At 37.4% G+C, this 21,365-nt stretch overlaps 1 protein-coding gene across 1 annotated transcript in view; it reads right to left on the reverse strand.

Annotated features, from left to right (window-relative positions):
* Positions 1–21,365, reverse strand: part of mthfd1l (methylenetetrahydrofolate dehydrogenase (NADP+ dependent) 1 like) — a 116,186-nt gene that overhangs the window by 20,846 nt on the left and 73,975 nt on the right. The window contains exons 25-26 of the mRNA XM_088625393.1: positions 16,557–16,664; positions 13,631–13,783 (exon numbers count right to left, since the gene is read on the reverse strand). Coding sequence (XP_088481519.1) covers positions 13,631–13,783; positions 16,557–16,664 — 261 coding nt within the window. The remainder of the gene's footprint in view (positions 1–13,630; positions 13,784–16,556; positions 16,665–21,365) is intronic.

Consider the following 21,365-nt stretch of genomic DNA (forward strand, 5'->3'; position numbering starts at 1 on the left):
AGCTTATTACCGTGACAAATGTCAGGCAGGACAGGCAATCATGAGGAGATAAGGACATTTTAGAAATGAAAAATGGGGAATTCAAAAAGACAACAATGCCAAAAAAATACACTACATTTAGAAGGAAATATGCTGGATTAGGCTTTATTTAGCAGAGAACATGCACATAAAAATTCAATGCATGCCATACTGTACATTTTGTTTATAACATCAGATGGGGTCAATTCAATTTAAGTTGAAGGCTACAGTACATTTAAAATATGTGGATCAGTAAGCACTTATCTACCTTTTGTTTATACCTGATTAAAGAGTTTTTATATATATAAAGTGAACTCTACAGTTACAGTCATTTGGCTTCATTAGTTAACATCTAATATTTTGTAGCAAATGCACACAGGAACTCTTAAACCCGTATAAGTGTTTCTGAATACTTACAAAACGTTTTAATCCTTAAATGCTTAGGTAGGGAACAGCGGTAAAAGAATAATAAAGCATAATCACAAATACGAGACTCAAGTATGCTTTATTAAGGCTAATTAACAAAAAAGTCTAGAGGAATGTAAAGTAAAATAATTTGACCAAGAGGGCGGTGTGAGACTCCAATGCTTTCACATTAATTTTAATTGCAAATTTCAGTTTTTGTTTCCTGCTATTAAACATGCATCACAGTGCGTTTGTTAATGCTATTAAACATGCATCACAGGGCGTTATCAGCCATCAGTTTGAATTTTTACTGTGCTTGGAAGAAAAGCTGGTGTCTTTTCCAGAATGTGTTACATAATTTCTTGAGCAACGGACCGTCCAACACAAGCAAAGCCAGAATGAAACTAAGCAATTCAGACTCACTTAATGGAAATGGTTTAAAAACAGGAAAAATATTAAGGAATGTGTAGAACTTAGTACTCCAAATTGCTCTAAGGCAGACTTTTTGGGCACAATGCAGTAGGTGGTATCTGAGGACATTGCATTTTAAAACTCATTTCTAGCTCTGCTGTTGATTTAAGTGAAATTTGTGCCTTAAGGGGCTTAAATGTGTTAAAAAAGATTGTTGAGCACATAAGTGGACTAACAGAAACTATGAATTCAAACAAGGCCTTTAAGGATAATTCTCCAGATTGTTAAGCTTTTGATTCTGGAAAATTTGTTATTGTAACTATTCAAACTTCATTTTGGAATAAATGCACAAGTAAAAAAAAAGTTGGGCATTGCTTTCTTAAAGGCTATTCCAGAGCTTGTATATTGATATTAAGCCCCTGCTTTTGAGAGGAGATGCCTCACATGATATCTGGGAATAAAGGAAAGTATAGTAAACAGTATTAAGTGTTTAGCATCATTAGTAGTGGATGGATGGTAAGCATATGGATAATATGACAGAATGACAAGTTACAGTAAGCTGTCTTAAATGCTGGTACCTATGTAGCAGAAACATCATAAATAACATCCAGACATAATAAATAACATCCGATCTCCACAATTCGGAAATCAATATGAAAAATATAAAGATGTCAAACACAAGAGTTTCCATTCCTTCCAATACATGTTGCATCCTTAATGGAACACTTGAGTGGATTCTAAAGCAATTCTAAGGAAAACGCATTGTGTCAATATTTTATTATTCTTTTATTTTAAATCAATAACTACTGATTAAATGTCATGCCAATTTATTGTGGACAAATCACTAAAATGTTTTTGATGTGCACTTTATAATATCCTTGCACTTTGAATGTTTCTGTTTATTTCGGATCATGTGGCACTTTTTTACAACAAATATACAACAACTCCATCATCATGGGACAGGATTGCTGGCTGGCTCCCCTCGAGTTCATGTCTTAATTGAACTGCTTATTTTTTTTCTTTTCTCTTTTTAGTCTTTACTACTTCTTTTCTCTTTTTACAACTGCTGTTTGTAACTGGAACATAGCTGATGTTTGAGACCGAACACTTGGACCTCAATCTGTTTGTCCTGAATTTCATTACATCAGAAATGTAATCCAGCACGTTGTTTTACACTTTGTTGTTTTCACCACAAGCTGTACTATAGATCTAGTTACAAATATTGTAGCACAAACGTTTTGAATACTTTCACAACGTCTGCAACACTCAGCTGCAGTATTTGAGATGTAAATGGTCTGTAAAATGTGAGTAAAATGGAGATGGTGTTGCATACTTTTCTTTTAAATTGGACAAAAGAAACTGCTTAAAATGCAATAATTCTACCTCAAAATACATTACATTATATAGCTGCTTTACAAGCAACCATCTCAAAGTAATTCAGAATATGCAACAATCACTTTGAAAATTACAAAACAACATGGATGAAAATTTCAAAGCCAACAAAACATGGCAGGTACAGATTATCCTAAATTCAGAAAGAGTCTGTCTGAAAAAGTAAGATTTTAAGCTACAGTAGATTTAAAAGCACCCAATGTTCTTAGGCCCTGATTGCTTTTGGGATGTTGTTTCCAGAGCAACAGAAAGTGTCATGGAAGATAATTAAATAACAGTTCTGTTAGATACCGGGAATCCAAACAAAAAAAAGAGTTTTGAATGTATGACGAAGAATTTTAACAGCTGACAGGAAGCCAGTGCGAGCTCTCCCTGATAGGAGTGATGTGATTACCTGCATGCAGCCAAGTCAATATTTTTCCTGTCAAATTCATATTCATCTGAACATATTAGAGTTTAAGTAGAGTTTAGAGACTCCTGCAAACAGGGTGTTACGATAATCAAGCCTTGAAAAAAATAATTTTTATATATAATGTTTCATACCAGCAGCCATATCACCCTGCAATTCACAACTGGCAGCCCACTGAAGCTAAGCAGGTGTGAGCCTGGCCAGTACCTGGATGGGAGAACTCCTGGGAAAAACTAAGGTTGCTGCTGGAAGAGGTGTTAGTGGGGCCAGCAGGGAGTGCTCACTCTAAGGCCTATGTGGGTCCTAATGCCCCAGTATAGTGACGGGGACACTATACTGTAAAAAAAAAAGGTGCCGTCCTTCGGATAAGATGTAAAACCAAGGTCCTGACTCTCTGTGCTCATTAAAATCCCAGGGCGTTTCTCGAAAAGAGTAGGGGTGTAACCCCAGCGTCCTGGCCACATTTCCCATTGGCCCTTATCAATCATGGCCTCTTAATAATCCCCATCTATGAATTGGCTTCATTACTCTGTTCTCCTACCCACTAACAGCTGATGTGTAGTGAGTGTACTGGTGCACTATGGCAGCCGTCATATCATCCAGGTGGGGCTGGACATTGGTGGTGGTGGAGTCTCCATTACCTTTAAAAGCGTTTTGAGCAGAGTGTCCAGAAAAGCGCTATATAAGTGTAAGCAATTAATTAATATAGTGCAGGCAATGTAGGATTCAACCTGGCAATATTTCTCAGATGAAAATAAGTACAGTAGTACGAGCAGCATGTGTTCTACTGTAGTAGTGTGGTGGTAGTTATGAAAAAACACTGTGAGCTTTTATTCACAGGGCAAAAACAAAATCAGATTAATTTTTACAAAGGACAACAAAGGGGAAGGAAGGTACAGTGTTTCAAAGGTAAACAAGTTGACGAAAATAAAGTTCACTCCTTCCTTAATCTTAAAAGGACTCGATTCACGCAATACTCCTTAAATTCAAACCACCAGTGCTGTAATTCATTCCCAACAAGCATCCTTCCTCTGTCCAATCCAGAGCTCAGAATTCGAAAAAGACCAGTGACCAGTATTGGACAGGACATCACAGATTCTTAATGGGAGAGACTGTAATATAGATGCAGGAGGAAATCAGAAATCAGAAGCTGTGTACATACAGTACAGTCCGTGTTCTGCAGACAATACCATCTGTGGGTGTCAGGCAGTGGAATGTGTACTGATGGGTGTCCCTTTTCCTTTCTCTGTGTCTGGTTTGCTTGAAACTTTTTTATGTTGGATTGCAATAAGGTGAGTAAAGCTTTTGCATTTGTGTGTAATGTGTTATAATAAATAATGCAGTGACTTCACCATCACACAAAGTCTTAATTATATTCTGCACGGGGTCCAAAAATCAATCTGGGTTCTAAAATCACCCCCTAATCGTTCATTTTGGTTCAAAAATCAAACACTCCTGTCAATACGGAAGGTTGTATTATTGATTTATGTAAACATAATGTGGGAATCCCAATAACACGACCTTCAGTCTTATCACTATTAAGACGCATGTGTGTTTTCCAAGCTGTTAAATCCAAAAATGGATTCCAAGCAGTGAATGAGCTACAACAGTGTGTGTTTATGTGGTCATAGATTTCTGTATCATCTGTGTAAATTATAATCTAGGTAATTTAGACCATATCATTTTAATATTTGACCAAGAGGAAATACAGTATGTAATAGAGGGTACTTAGACGGTATTGGGTCCTGTGGAATCCCAACCATCAACACTTAAACCATTTAAGTGCAGTAACACAGATGCTATAGTGCCCAACTGAATAAGTAAAATAAGTAGAATATCATGATTTACAGTATAAAATGCAGATGGGAGATCTAAGAGAATTAAGATGGAGCACCTGAATCAGCCGCCATTAATTGCAATACATGCAGTATTGCACCGCAACAACACATTCCAATATCTAATATCTATGAACTGGAAATTATTCCAAAATTAAAGTTTCACAAAATAACAGAAATGCAAGAACTGATTACATTGTTACTGGACATTTAAACACCACACAGAGGGGAATTAAAGAAAAAAAGACTTCTGATGGAATCATGTTTGTATTTACTGATCCTGGGCCTAACAGGAGAGATGGACTAGACATGGTCTGTGAAATATTTTACAGATCGTCATCAATATAAAGGAATAAATTCAATAAGAAGAAAATGCTACAGCTATTTGTGTATTCACATCATCTAATGCATTTCACACTTGTCTGAAAACTTTATGGACAAGTGAACACTACCATGTAGTTGACGATTTATATAACAGACTATTTACAGTATAACAAATTTGTGTGGTTTCCTCATAGAACCCCAGTTAATAAAAGAACCACAATGTTACAATACAAGAAATTGTTGCATCCAACATAGTCTTTTTGACCCTCTTAATCCATAACTGAAAAAAAAACCAAACAATCTGCGATTCTTTCAGCACAGCACAGTCCAACCAAAGCAGCTGTTACACCACAGGCCAAATAAATTAGTGGCTGGTTTCATCATCAATCACCTTTACAGTCCCAGTGTTTTTTTCTAACTTGTAAAAGCCCTCACAGATCTAACTAAAAGCAGGCTTACTCAAAGTATTTCCTGTTTACTTTTCCTGCATTTGCTTCTCCTAAAGACCAATCAGAGGAACTCCCTTCTGTCTTAGAAGAAATAGTTTTTGGATTGCAGGTTTCCTTTCAGACACCTTTCGTAAAAGGTTAAAGGACACCAAATTGGTCAAAATGTTCACATGAAAAAGGAAAACAAACTACTAATTCATATGTACAGAAAGGTCACCATTATAATTCTCATTTTCCTTTCATCCCAAAGGCTATTTGCTATAATTCAATCATTTTCATTTTTAATCCCACTCCCCTTTTCCAACATTAATTTTATTAGCATTATAACTCCAGTTCTAAAAATTATTTGTGAAACATCATTACTTTAATTAAGTAATTTCTTTAAACATTATTTTTGCAGTCTCATAATGTTTAAATTCTCTTTTGTTGCATTTAAAACAAAACGGTGGTGAATCAAGATTCAAAACAAGCACTAACCAGGAAAAAGCTCAGTGGTTCCAGATTTAAGGGGATTTACAGCAATAAAATGATCAAGAAGATGTAATAACATTTAATATACATCTATCAAAAATGGTCAGAGATACAGTACAAGGGAAAAATCATATTGCACTTTTCAGAAAGCCTGATGAGGTTAAAAGCAAAGATAAATTTCATTGATGAAATAGATTAAATAATAATCTAACAATAGCTTTTAGGTCTTCTAGGAAACTTTCACCTTCTGCACTTAACTGAATAAGAATGTATATTAATCAAACATTCATGTGCTATACTTGGAGAGCATGACTGCCAGGGAAATTTCTCCATTGTCCTGTAGAGACAATGCACTATTATACTGCGGAACTCTGACAGGAACATGTTTCTGGTTTTATATCTTAATGACAAATGTGTTTGGGATGTGGCAGAATCCTTGAGCAATTCCACATTATTGCCAGAATACGAAATATTATTTTCTTATTCTAAGGCTCCAGTAGTTACACAATTACATTCTCAACACACAAACCAACATACTGCCAAAAAAATCAACATTTTAACGGTTTAACACAATTTTTTGTGACAAAAGTTGTAGTCACTTCTAGAATGCAATTATTTTTTGGTTCAGATGTACACAAATTAAAGAGTCTGACCTATTCTAGTGTGTAAGTAAAACTTAATAGCCTTACTATTAACTTAATAATTGTACAACATGTAACGTAAACATTGTTAATGACTGCATTTTGTTTCTCAGATTTCTGAATTACAAGTTGGTTGACAACACAGTGGTTGAATGTTAGTTGTCGTCTTTTAGATTAATTGAGTTTCCTTTATATTTGAATTAGAAAGTATTGGGAAAAATGTTGTGTCCGGCTTATCCGTTAGCACTGCTGCTTCATATAGATCATGGGTACTGGACTCCAATATGGCACATTCCGTGTGGAGCTTGCATGTTCTCCCCATCACGCAGTACACATGCTGGCTAGGGTTGACTGACTATTTGAAAGCGTCCTTTCTCCATTGTTATGACATTCGCCAGTACAAGTGTAATTTTGATAATGGATGGACATTTTGTGCAGGTGCTTTTGACATTAGCCATTATCTGGAGATAAACAAACCCAGTCACCTGTATTGTAGCTAATTCAGTAGAGTTCAATCACACTAAAGGCCAGACAAAGAAAAAACTTATTGAGAAGGAATCAAATCTGCGCTACATTAGGGTACCCAGTTTGCAAAAATCAATTTAACAGCTATTTGTCGAATGTTACAACATATGTTACTTTTAACATAGTAGAATTTCACCACCGCACTGCAGGCACTAAAGGTTGCTCCAATTAAAATACATTGTAAGACTGCAGATGCAAAGCTCTTTGCTATAAATGAAACATAACTAAAGCAAACTATGTTATAAAGCAGCGTTGGCCTTTTTGGGGAGAATGTGAAGGCCCATCAGAAAGCCCCCTCTCTCGGAGCACTGCAGCTGTATGATATCAGCTTTCCTGAGTCCGTACCCCCAAGCTTCCTGCTCCCCCCAGCAGCCAAGCTGGGGCATGGCCAAGCCATGCCGTCAGCTGTCCACCTGTGAGAGTGCTGTGAACCTGAGGTCACGGTGACACAGAGCTGGGATAAGAAACACGTCAGTGTTAATTAAAAGCGCTGCTTGTGCTAGCAGAGATACCTACCCGATAACATCTAGCTCGTTTAGTTTGGAAGTCTTTCGAGGGAAAACAAAAAAAAAACAAAATACAAAGATGATGCCAACAATAACAGGCAAAAGCATCAACTCCCACTGTTTAGACAGGACAAATAAAGCTGTCTGGGTTCATGATAACACACACCCGAAAAACATCTGGCTTCTTCTCTCCTATCGCTTCCTTGACTGAGCTCCGTAAAACTTTTTCTGTGTTACGATACCTTGGTCTCAGTGGAAATGCTGATAGAACACAAGTGTTTGGGAAACAGAAATACAGTCTCTATGTATTAGAATCTGAAGAGACTGCTATTTTCATTTGGTCTATGTATGGCCCAGCGCTGGGATTAAAGCTTGTGTCTAAGCACATTCACTGTATACCAGGATTCTGCAAAATTGATTACTACCTCCCGTCCTCCTTGTCAACATTAGAATATGTAAAATCACAGCCATAATGAAAAACGATATTTGTACCAATTTTTCTCAATCAAGACCTTCTTGAAACCTTTCTTTGCTGTTCCATAAACATAAGAGACAGCAAAACATAAAACACAAAAAAACAAATGAATGGCTAGTAAAGTGTTGTCATATGTCAATTAAATTGAATGAATACAGGATAAGCAACTTCTAAAATATTTTGCCAACTCACTTACAACAAATATATTAATGTTTTAGGTTTCCATTAGAGCTTTTTTCCCCCAAGAGTTCTGATATGTTTGAGTAATTTAAAAATAAAAGTAAAAAAAACAAAAACGCTTAAAGGATTCTATAGTAGGACTGATGTTTATAGTATAACAAATGTTGTTCACATTCCTTTAGACAAAGAAATAATACACACAGCAAATGAAAAAAAAAAATTCAGATGTCTTAACATTTACAGTGTGCTAAACGAATGTCCTAGAAAGACAATGTCAATTGTATTTATTATTACCATTTTACTGGAAATGAAAATAAAAGACACTATTATGCTAACACCTCCTGCAAAGCAGAAATGGGTCTATAGTTTCTACTTCAGACGTTCAAAGTAATTACAAGTATTTTCCTCAATTCACTGGAGGGCTCCCAGGGTTGTCCGAGATGAAAGAGGAAAAGCACAGTGGTAAAATGCTCCATATGGAGGATCTATGGCCATTACCCAGCGTGCTGCTTCATTGCCTTTTCATTCTGACAGTACAGGCACTCAGGGACAGCCTCCAGGCCTGACCAGCACGCAAGGACACTTGCCCATGAAATCAAGGAACCTGTTTCCACAGGAAGCATTTCCTTCCTGGCCCAGAACCCCCTGATGGTTTCACGAGAGAGGTTACAAAAACAATCCCGGAATTCATGTTGCAGAGTGTACTCCAAAGTAAGGAAATTTGTGCCTGATGCGATAACTCCGTAACAGTGTTCCCAGCAGGAAATTGTGTCATGCCTGTGTCACTCTGGGCTGTGACTTGACCAATGTCACTTTTATTCAAAAAGGCCTTGTGAGTCAGTTCTTTAAAATGAGTCATAGTTCATTCATTGTAACTGACTGTAAATTACAGTGTCTCCACACAAAGCACTTTCACATTTTGTGAAAGCAATGACATTAGGTTAAAATACTGCACTACAAGAGCAAATACTAATAAGATGCTGTGCTGAATGAATATCAAATTATTGTAATGCCAGCTAATAACAACACTGTCATTTTCTCCCAAAGCATGGACTCTTCTCCTTCTCTATAAAGCACCTGTGGTTCACCAATCAGAAACAAAGGGGTACTTTCTAATAAGTCAGACAACCTAACAGTAAATTTAGCAGAAAAGGAAACACATGCAACCCCTGGTCTGCACATTTGGGTGTTTGCATCCCTTTCTAAATTGGGTATGCTTCTATTTCATTAAGATTTGAATTGTTAAAGAGGTTACACATGGGAATCCTCAACAACTATCCAAGGGAGACCCTAGAATCGAATGGAAACTATTCTAATTTTAATATATTCATATTTACAACAACATTGCTTATTAATTCTAGATTTTGATTTGAATTGGTTTAATCCTTCTTCTGAGGAATTTCTTCAAAAATGGTCTCTCTGTCAGAATAGGCTAAAAACCCTTAGTTCAGATAATGAGGCTTCAATACAGACATTGCAACACAAGCTGCTGGTTTCCTCAATACCACAGCCACCTTGGCTCCTGGCATATCAGACCGTCTTTTCCTGCTGGACTGATTTTTATCCATCTTCACAAAAAAAAATGACTCGTGAAACAAGACAGATCTCCCAGAAAACAAAATCCTGAAGATTTATCAGTTCCTTGGAACTGCAACCGTCTTTTGGAAAATCAGTGGAATCTGGTAGCCTGTGCAGCCAAAATACATTGACATTTGGAATAAAAATGACTGGACACTGAGCTTCACTCTTAGATCCAGAGGTACAGATCTCGTATACAAAACTGCATATGATACAAATACCCCTCAGAATAATGTACAAACCATTTCTGCATCCAAAATAAAATAGTGACATGGGTAATATGTTACATTTTACAGTGCTGATAATAAAATTAACACTTTTATTAATTGCTTAGCACAGCTTTGTGTTAAAAATATACTTATGAATTAAAGAAATGGTATCCTTTTAAATTTATATAGGTCTTATATATTTATTTAGACTTATATTTACTAAGACTTACATTATTTACGTATATTAATATAACTTTCCCTAAAAATAAATGTATTAAATATGATCTCAGATTACAATGAAGTAATTTAAATCACATGGCAGTGTGGTATACGGATACAGATAAAAAGAGATAAGGGAGTGGTATTGTATTCAAAATGTGAAAGAGCTGAAGTGGATATTGTGATGGGCTTCCTCACCCTGTTTGATTTAATTGACTTTTGAGAATACAGTACTTTTACTACAGCAAGATTTATGGATTGGCTTAAAGTTCCGGCTTATATAGAAAATCTAAAAATTGTATACTGGAATCCTAATAGCATAGCACAGAACAAAGTCATATTTGTCACGAATAATTTAATTCCAGAAAACACGAGGGCCACATTTATTCATACCATTGTAGTCAGTTTTTTTATATATCCTGGCATGAACTCCACTGACAAGACTCCTGCTATAGTGCTTATGACGCTCTGGCACCTCTGACTGGGGATTTCTGATCATTCCTCTAGGCAGAATTGCTCCTGGTCCATCGCACCCCTTGGTTCCTTCATGAGCTCGGCACACAAACCATGGACTGGATTGAGGTCTGGAGACAGAGGTGGCTAATCAGAAACATTTATTTTGTGTGCAGCTAACCATTTGTTAATCTGGATGTACGTTATCTATACTGCACAGTACATTGCCTTACTGGAATCTCAACTTTCAGCCAGATTTGAGCTTCAGTGGTGGAATTCTTAATCCCTCCCATCTCCAGGACCCATAGATGCAAAACAACCTAAAAATATGTATTTTCCCTGCTCACATTTCACAGTAGGCATAAGCAATCTCAACTTCTTTATGCCAAACATAAACATAATGCTGATGACCATGTCATCACAGCTCAATTATTCCTCCATGTAACAGTGTCTTATTTACAAGTATTTGGGGATTGAATGGATCCAGATAGCACTCTTGAAGATACTAGCGATTAGCGATTAGAAGAAACGGGAACGTGTATATTGTAAGCACCAGCAGACAGTAAGAGGCTTTTTTCAGGTGAGAAGTGTAGTTTAGTAGTGTAGTTGAAACTCACCAGTGTGCAAGACAACGGTGGCTCTGAGGCTAAGGATCTGCGCCTGTGGCTGGAAGGTTGCCGGTTCGAATCCCGCGGCCGGATGAGGAATTTTACTCTGTTGGGCCCCTGAGCAAGACCCTTAACCCCAACTGCTCCAGGGGTGCCGTATAAATGGCTGATCCTGCGCTCTGACCCCAAGCTTCTCTCCCTGTCTGTGTGTTTCATGGAGAGCAAGTTGGGGTATGCAAATAGACACGTTCCTAATACAAGAAACTGTGTATGGCCGATAAAGTGATCTTAACCATCTTAGAAAGTCACCTCCAAATTGAGCAATACAAAGCAACACACATGAGCTATGGGATACAAAGTGAAGTGACAGATTGGTAAAACTTCATACAGTCATGTTTTATGGCTTAACACTGATTTTAAATCATGGATTTACTGATCTACTGTAGATTTACTGATTCCCATTGAAACGTCAAACCTTCTGAGGATTTCAGATGCCCATATATAATTTTTTAAAAGCAAATACATTTTATAGCACTACCATGTATTTTGTTATTGACATTTCATTCTCTAAAGTCTGCATCACATAGGATTTATCATACATATATCATAAGGAAATTTAAACATGCTCTTTGTACTGTATTTATTAAAGACCAACAGGTGTCTTACAAGTACTTGCTATTAAAGTCTTCACTGTGCAACAGTATTACTGCATAAACACAGTGAGTGAAACCGTGGCTCATGTTACTTCACAACAAAAAAACACCAGTGCAGATTCCTGGCATTTCTGGGCCAAGATTTAATTGCAAAAAATACACTTCAGGTGATGCAGCTGGATATTTCAGGGCAAAAGGAAACACAGAACTGATCATATGTGGGAGGGGAACAGCAGGATTTAATGAAAACCAAATTTATACAGAAACCCAAACCCTCCAATAAGTGCCTCATCTCCCAATATATGTATATAAGGGGTTTCACATCCCCTGTGGTGAAACCACATGTAACAAAGAACAGGTCAACACTGAAGGGTTAAGCAAACATTTTGAAAGTGCCTTAGGTTTTAGCAAATATATCTCACATTAATTTTTTTAATCAAGTAATGGAACACACACTGCTCCAATATTTGCAAAGGCTGCACAAAAACAAAATACTAATTGAATTATTTAAAAAGGTAACAAAACCTGCATTGTTTCTACTGATAACAGCGAGGTGTCTTCACCAGGGAAGTGCGAGCTGACATTTCTAGGAATGAGAAAATGACCACCAAGCCCACTGCCCATTTTAAAACAGCAGCAGCACTTTTGTCAGATTCCAGAACCCGACACTACAAAAATGAGAAAGATGATACAGATGCTGAACGTCTACGTCCATGTGAACATCTTTCGGCCCAAACAGTGACTTTTACCCTAACACGGAGACGAGAAGGTCACAGGGAACGCTGCCACCCCAGTGATCAAAGGACCACTGCAACCAATCACAGACGAACCATCCCCTCAATTCTAGAATAAATATTGACGGAACCAAACACAAATGGCTCAGGGACACCCCTTCATCCTTCATTAACATAAGCATAGATCTTGAAATGTGTGCCCATGCAGAAGTTAAGCTTTTAAACCCCAAATCCTAGTAAAATTTAAAGAACAATGAAAACTAATTATTTATATTCCTCCAGGACAGAGTGACTCATCGGCACCTCACACATTTTAGCTTGCTAGTGGCTCATTTGTAATTTTGCAGCCTGGCTGATACTTGGCTTGAACGGACGCCAAATCCCAATATTCGTTCTCCAAACATTCGAGTTCCGACCCCCCCTGGAACTCTGCTCCAGAGCCACCCCATGAGCGTTTTAGCAAATCAAGCAAAGATCAGCTTTGTGCAGTTCAGTGCTTCCAGTCTACAGTTTCAGACAGTTCCAAATATATATGTACACACACGCAGCCTAGAACTCCCCAGGAACTGTAACACAGTAGTACATGTTGATCAACACTGTTTTCCAGATCACCCAGGAGCGCTAGCTTCCCAGCATGCCTGAAGTCAAGATGTAGCCAACAGGGAGTATACTGTATCTAGCATTTTTTATTCTGTTTTACAAATTCCTTTCCAATTCCCACCTAACGGCAATCGCAATCATTGTTTCTTTTTGTTAAGTGCTTTGAGAAGCCACTTTTAAAAGGAGCCAAATAAAATAAAGTTTATCATCATTATTATCATTATCTGATCTGGCGAAAGGAACTGGGCCTGCTTCATGTAAAGATTTAAATGTTACTTTAAAGGTGTCTAAGAAAAAAAAACTTTACTGCAGAAGTTATCGTAAATCATTATAAAGGGTGACTTGATGGTTCAAACAGTAACAAATTCATTTCCCTTTTGCTAAACACGTACCAGTGCACTGCGGCCTTGCCCCCAACAATATTGGAACAATGGCTAGATGGAAGACAACAGCAATCTATTGCGAGATCTACCTGGTTAATCCACACAAGCCTTTCCAATAGCACATAAGGCAGAAATCAATTGTTCACACTCACCGTTCCAACCAGAGGATAGATGAATCCTGCTCCAATGCTGGCACGCACATCCCGAATGGGCAGGACAAAGCCTGTGGGCACCCCTTTCCTTTCAGGCTGGTGCGATAGTGACAGGTGAGTCTTGGCCATACAGACAGGTAGGGTTCCAAAACCCTTGGAAAGGAAAGAATGATAAAAAGAATAAGTCCGACCTTACTAAATTAACTAAATAAAAGTGATCTCTTCATTATACTAAAAAAAAACTTCCCACCCAAAAAAAGATACAAGAAAACTTTGAATGAGCTAATCTGGATTCTATTACATGATAGCAAAATATAGAAATGATTCATTCCCACAATTCATTACCTTTTGCTTGCAATCAAACCTTTAAGGTGTTTTTTGTGTGTGCAAAAAGCAAATACAGGGGGTCGATGAAATAATAGAAACATCAATCAGTATGTTAATATTTATTAACTAATAAGAAGATTGGTCAACCTTTGCCTTCAGAATGACTTCAAACCTTCTTGGAATACTATTATACAAGTTCTGAACTGCTTCTATTGTGATACTAGACCATTCTACAAGAAGCAGAGCCTCTAGTTCCTTGATAGAAGTGGAAATCTTCTCTGCACTCCACTTTCCAGATCTTCCCATAGTGGTTCAGTAATGTTTAGATCTGGTGATTGGGGAGGCCATGAAATTAGCCAGAGTCTACGGGGAGTGTACGTTATCATCTTGGAATATGAGAAGATCTTGAGGAAGCAGTTTGCACCTTAGGGTGCACCTGGTCCTAAAATGGCTTTGTATTTCTTGTAGTTCAGGTGGATAGCTTTGTCAGCATGCGTAGGCTGCAAAGGAACAAGTAATAGGTTTATTCCATGCTGGAAAGAGAAGAAAGAAAACACAACGTTTCGGCCATGGAGCCTTCTTCAGGCGTCAGGTGTATTTCTTGGCCTTTCATCTTCCATTAGCAATAATCGGACCTAATTACTTACACGACATGACAGCCCAGACCATAACAAATCCACCACCATGTTAAGTAGCTGGGAACAGGCAGTGTGGTTTGAAAGCTTCCTTTGGCTTTCTCCAAACACAAGGCCATCATGATGTAGGAACTTCCACTGCTCAGAAGTCCAGGTTGTGCTCATTGCACGCAGTGTTGCTACAGCATTGGTAATAAGGTTATAAGTGATTTCCAAATGGCAGCCCTTCCATAAATATCAGCTTTGTGAAGCTTATGATGTTCAGTTTTTGTAGTGTCTGGGTCATTGAGCTGTAAATTCAGATGTGGTAATTTTTGTGTTTTTTAGAACCTACTGTATCCTGTTAAGCGTCTGTCTAACTATATCTGTTAAGTGTTTATCTTGTGACTTTTTTGTTGCTTTTTCCTGATGCTGTTTTCCCTTGTTTCGCATATGTCATCATGATTTTTGACACTGTTGCCTTTGACACATTAAATAATTTTGCCGTTTTTATTTTGACACGATCTATTTTATCTCTTTCAAATTCTCTCATGCTGCTTTAGAAACTCGCACATGAAATTGTTGATTTTATGGTGTCAGAAACATATACGTATTTAGCTTTCAAATTAAGAAGAAACACATGTTTTTAATTGCAATTTACTTTAAAATATGAGCCATTTGTTGTTTGTTTCCATTATGTTGTCCACCCCCTCTACATGCACATTTTACTGGTCAAATTAGCTATGCCCTGCTGATTAATCCTAATTAGGGAGAAACAGCTGTTCGTGGCAGATCATTTTGACATGACATAAAAATGTGGAATTATAATTCACACTTTTAGATTGTAAAGGCTTTATTAGGTGAAGCCACACTTGCAAGACATCTTACTTTTTTGTGAATAACCTTTGCTTTATTCACACAAAGCTGACAAGCAGCACCTCCACTTCTTCTCCATTAACTGCAACAGCAGATCAGACATTCCCACAGGCTCTGGGGAGTCAAATTTCAGTTTCCCCCCACACAATTCACACCCACTACTATAACTGTATGGGAAAGATTAAGTGGGCTACAGTATGTGGACAATATATAAGATATGAGTTATTATCCGTTGAGGGATTCAGAGATATGCCATTTTACAAAGATGAAGAATGAACATTGTTCTCTCCCCCAGCCTCTCTGTACTCAATCATACTAATAAACTTTAGGGTATACTATATAATGCCTAAAAAGGCAATGGTCTCAAAATGCTTAGGTCAGTAATGAACAGTTATGAGTATACACATTCGAAAAAGAAATAAAAAGTACTTGTGTTGTACACAATTGTCAAATAATTTCTAACCATTTCTAAATTCTGACATCATCAGTCTTTCAACAAGATTACTGATCCATTTACTTCTCTCCACACAACTGATTCTTTTAACCATTTAAACATTGTGTACAACACCAATACATTTTATTTTGTATACTGCAGTCCAGCGTCCTGTGTGGCCTCTATAGCCATCCATTCTTCCAATTCAGAGTCACGGAGGAGCCGGAACCTATCCTGGCAAGCAATGGGATTAAAGCAGGGTACATCCTGGACAGGATGCCAATCCATTGCAGGGCAGACAGACACAAACACAGACACGCACACACTCACACCTAGGGCCAATTTTTCCCCAAGAGCTAATTAACCTACCGGTATATATATATTTTTTGGACTGTTGGAGGAAACCTGAGCACTCGTAGGAAACCCAAGCAAAAAGGGGGAGAACATACAAACTGCACATACAGCACCCCAGGAATTGAACCCAAGGCCCCAGCGCTCAGAGGCAGCAATGCTCTGTACAGTTTACAGTATAACAAAAACACTCTTGATTTTATGTTACAAAAATATTTTCTGGGGCACTTAAAAGAGTACTGTTCATGATACCAAGTTCAAATTAGTCAGCAGATTGCTGTGCTAACTCCACTTTCCCCATGAGAAGCTATTGTTGTACACTCACCTGCTTGTTGTAGCAGTCTATTTTTGCTTGAGCCTCTGGTGACAGTTCAATGTCTTTAGCTCCATAGATTTTCTGCGCAATAGTTCTAATCTTTTCCACAATGGGCATCTGTAAAAGAAAACAAATGGACATTTTTTTCCCCTGAAGATTGGGCTTCAAAACGTTTCACAGGTCTAACAATTTGTTGTATCTCTGTTTAAATTTGGTGGGTTTACCTCCTGTGAGACAAAGGATTTATTATACAGTACATCAGAGTGAAAAGGGTAAAAAGTTTTAATAAAATAAGTACGTTTAAAGCAATTTTGAATATATAGATATTTTCAAAACAAAATAAGAAGCTGCACAATTATTTGTTATTTTGCTACATGCTGAAATTCTGTGAAAATATAAGACAAAAAATTCCTTGAGCATCTAATAACCTTCTCCAAGAAAAGGGAATCTGATTACATGTCCCACATTACTTAGCTGAAGAGATTTGGAAGGGGTGAGGCTAAATAAGATGGTTTACATGGTCATATGAAATGGGATTTTGTAATTGTTGGTTAAGCACTTTCATGCTTTTTGTTTTATATGAACTGAGATCCCAACTCTCTACAGATTAAAAAAAAATTCAAAACAAGAATATTGTGGAGAGACTCCATCTGGTAAATGCCGTTTCTTTTTCTGAAAACAAAACACTCCTTTTATGGAAGCTTTCAGTTTAAATTAAAATGATTCAACAAAAAGACCAGAAATAAACCCTCAAAATATATTCTTAGAAAATTAAATTTAACTACTCAGACAGGAATGCAAGTACATTTCATTTCAACATTTCAGCTGTGAAAGTCATCCTGTACGACCCCTGCCACTCGCAAAATAAACAAGCATTAAAATACAGAATTCTTAATAAAAATACCAATTCAAAAAACAATGGATTAAGGTCATCAGGACTTCTTTTAACATCTTTTTGCTAAGCTGACAAGAAAACAGTCATTGTTTTTTTCATTTTGATATCCGTTCTATCTGATTTAAAACACTCTAGCTGATAGCTTGTCTTTTGGAACAAAATGAAATGCAAATGGCAGTCAGACCCATAAACTCTACTAGCCAGTGTAATCCAAAGCTAAAAACAAAATGATTCCGGGGGGCTCCCATGTGGCCCAATTGATCAAGGTGCATGTGAGGATCACAGGTCCACAGCCTGCTGTGACGGCAATCCACCAAGTGGTGGCGCACAAGTAGCCAAGTGCTGCCAGGAATTTGGGATCTTGAGCCACTTATGATATTGTTATCTTGCTGCACAACAGCACTCTGGGACATAAAGGGCTTGCAGTATAGTCACCTCTCCTTGTGTCCTTGTGATGCCATCACCCTTATAGGCACTGGGACCCTGGTAAGTGCACATTTTGGAGGGCAGCAATTTAATCCAGGGATAATAACACATACTTTCTTGCTTTCCTTGCTGAATTTAAAAATGACTCTGCCAAAATAATATTTAAAGCATAAAGCCCTCAATCATAGAATAAATGTGGAAAACTCAAGTTATGGAAATGCTGAATTAAGGCATAGAAAATGAGGAAAAAGTAAAACAATGGATGCAAAGTAAAGAATTTTAAATCTCTGCACAAGATAACATTGATTTGTTACCTAACTGCACTTTAAAAGCAGAGTTTTATTTGTCAAGCTGCTCATAAATTGCTCAGAGCAGTAAGGACTTCCAACTGGATTTCATTCCGGGATCCAATGTGTAAATCAAGAACTGGAAGGACCTTGAGTGCGAGGAACAGAAAACAGTGATGAGAAATCAATGCCGCAGTACCAGTATTCATTACCAAAAGAAAAAAAAATAAATCAATAGGATTCCCTTAGATTGCTACGTGCACATGTCGAGGGTCATCCAATGATCAAACTGGAAACATGTATAATGGACTCTTTAAGAAATAAATCCGAATGTACTCTAGGGATGCAAGAGTTCAGTTAATTCCTGGAATTTCTGGTGCTTTCTGTTTTTTAACATTACTCTCGTAGCACCATGATCATCTCGCTACATGCAGAAAATGGCATAATGGGATGAAGGTTAATGGTTACAAATTAGATTCATTACAGTTGGTAATAAACCTGACTTCTTGTTACTGGTCGACTAAATTACAGGCAGAAAGACTACTAAGTTTCCACGAAAAACTATGAATTCCACTTAAACCCACTGAAGAACGTAATTGGAATGACTCTGTCAACTGCAAATACTTCATTGAGAACTCTTTAAGACTACAGAGCATTAGCATGAGGATGACATTCCAGTTACACCTGACCAATGATCTTAAGACTGATTACAGGCAGAAGTATATTCTTTGAAAACCAAAATTCTACACAATATCCTAATTGAGGTATTATTATTGTAAAATGTTAGCAGATCTTCATTAGACTTCATTTCTACACTTTGAACTACAGTACTATATATATCCTATGAACGTAATTGCTTTTTTAGCACCCTACATTGTCCAATGTAAAAAAGTGTCAACAAGTCTGCACTTTTATCATGTGAAATATTATCCTTATCCTTTTTCAACAACCTCATGGTCTAATACAGGAGTTGCAGCCCATGCAGGACACACATACAGGGTCAATTGTGAGACCCCACTTATCCTAGACAGCAGCCACAGGGAGAACATAAAAAACTCCACACAGAAGGCAAACAGGCCCAAATCGAACCAAGGATTCAAGAGCTGTGAAACCGGAAAAACACAGAGAAAAAAAAATCTTCCTGACTTTAATTGCTGTTTCTATTTCACTTGTTACTATTCCTGCTTTTGTCCACAGATTTGGCAAGTTCACTTAATTAATAAATTCTACATAAGTGATACAAATAAGAAAGCGCACATGCTAATACAGTTCCCTGTGGTACCCCACTAATTACATTACCCCAATTTCAAGAATTTCCCCTTAGCTCTAAATTCTCTATTCACGTGATACACTTTAGACACAAGGTTTTGACACAAGGTTTCAAACAATTTGTGACATCATGTGGACATTACTGTAGGTTAGAACAGAGGTGTTTCCTCTTTGTCACATCACTCGTGAAGAGAAAGTTCAGGGATGGGGGTGCTGGAATGGGGCAAACCACTCCCAGACGTCCAGTGTAGAAGCAGGTTATGGCAGTGGCATTCACGACAATTTATGTAGGGAGCGTGATCATGTTATTTCAGAAGCTCACTTCTATGTGCATACCTTACGATCCCTGTATACTTTTTGGCGCCTTCACAGAACTGGTGTGCATGTCTCCTCCCATGCAATTCAAAGCCCTGCTTATAAACTATGTTAGTAGATGAAAACAAAAGAAACTGGAATTCAAAAACAAAACTAGAAAATATTTTCTCTAGATAATCACATCTAAGACCATAATGGTTAGACCATGGTTAGCATTGTTTCCTCCCACAGTCCAGAGACATACTGGTAGGTTAATTGGCTTCTGGGAGAACTGGCCCTGGTGTGAGTGTGTGCATGTCTGTGAGTGGGTCTGTGTGCCCTGCAGGTTGTATCCTGCCTTGTGCCCATTGCTTGTTGGGATAAGCTACGACTCCTCCACGACCCTGTACTGGATAAAGGAGTTAGAAAGTGTATGGATGGACATCTGAAGACACATGACGGGCATGAGATTAACTCAATAAAGCATATGAAACACTGGCACACTGTGCCTGTAAAAAAATCCTTCATTACTGAGATCAGTTAATTAAAGTCACAAACTCAATAACTCGAAACAGCTGATGTTTGCTGGAACTTCAGCAGAGCCAATGCACTGTGAATAAGAACATTGCTATTTTTTTGTGAGCAAAACATAACATTTCCAAGAAGATGCCGCAGATCCCAGTGCATATGATGGTAGATCAAGGTGGGAACATAAACATATATGTAAGCGGAGTTTTAAACTTAAAAAGACACTGTCCTATACATAAACAATTTAGGTAATCTCATTTTTTACAAAACACCACAAAAGGTTTTTGGCTGTTGCCTATTTGCATTCCACGCATATTTTTATATATTTGGTATTTACTTCAAAATTAAAAAAAAACATTAATTTCTAAACATCTTCATTCCAAACAACTGGCCGGAATAGCTAAGAATCAGTTTGCAAATACGCATTAAAAAGCAAAATCAGAAAATTACAGAAATGTTCCAGTTCATCTATACAGTGGGTATACAGGGGATGTATAAAAAAGTTTCACGGTTCAATTAAACAGATTTTGCCCAAAGTGCTTAAAGCTCCCAGTTGAATACTTCCATATGGCTCCTAAGCATGATTAATGCACACAAAATTTAGCAAATCCCACAACATATAGTAGTTTTGTGCTGCGTTGCTAAATTTTGACCTCACTCGTCTTCAATTGGACAAGCAGATTTTTTTTTCCAGTCTCTGAACAGTGCTGGGCGTAGTTGTATATATTGTTAGTTCAATTTGAGAATGGGGTGTGAAAGTCTGAAAGAGTCAGAGTGTGTGTGAATACAGCATTGATGTTTTGATATAATCTTATCAAAGCCTGCTAAGGATATTTTTTAATTCTGTGTGGATGTATTTTTTATCATTTTTATATTAAATCATTTGAATACCTGTTTACAGTACAAAATGGGCACTGAGACTAAAGGTTCCTTTGGAAAAACAAGTTATATTTTTGTCTCAGTTTGCAGAAAAGACACTATTTGCTCTATTTACATTGATTGTTCCTTGTTTACTCATGTACTTACAAAATAACTGTTTTGTTGATATTATTGAAGCCAAAGATGACACATTTTTGAGTATGTTGTAAACATAATATTATTGTTAACCTTGGAGATGTT

This window comes from Lepisosteus platostomus, chromosome 3, assembly GCF_059453375.1.
Source record: "Lepisosteus platostomus isolate fLepPlt1 chromosome 3, fLepPlt1.hap1, whole genome shotgun sequence".
Taxonomy (NCBI): domain Eukaryota; kingdom Metazoa; phylum Chordata; class Actinopteri; order Semionotiformes; family Lepisosteidae; genus Lepisosteus; species Lepisosteus platostomus.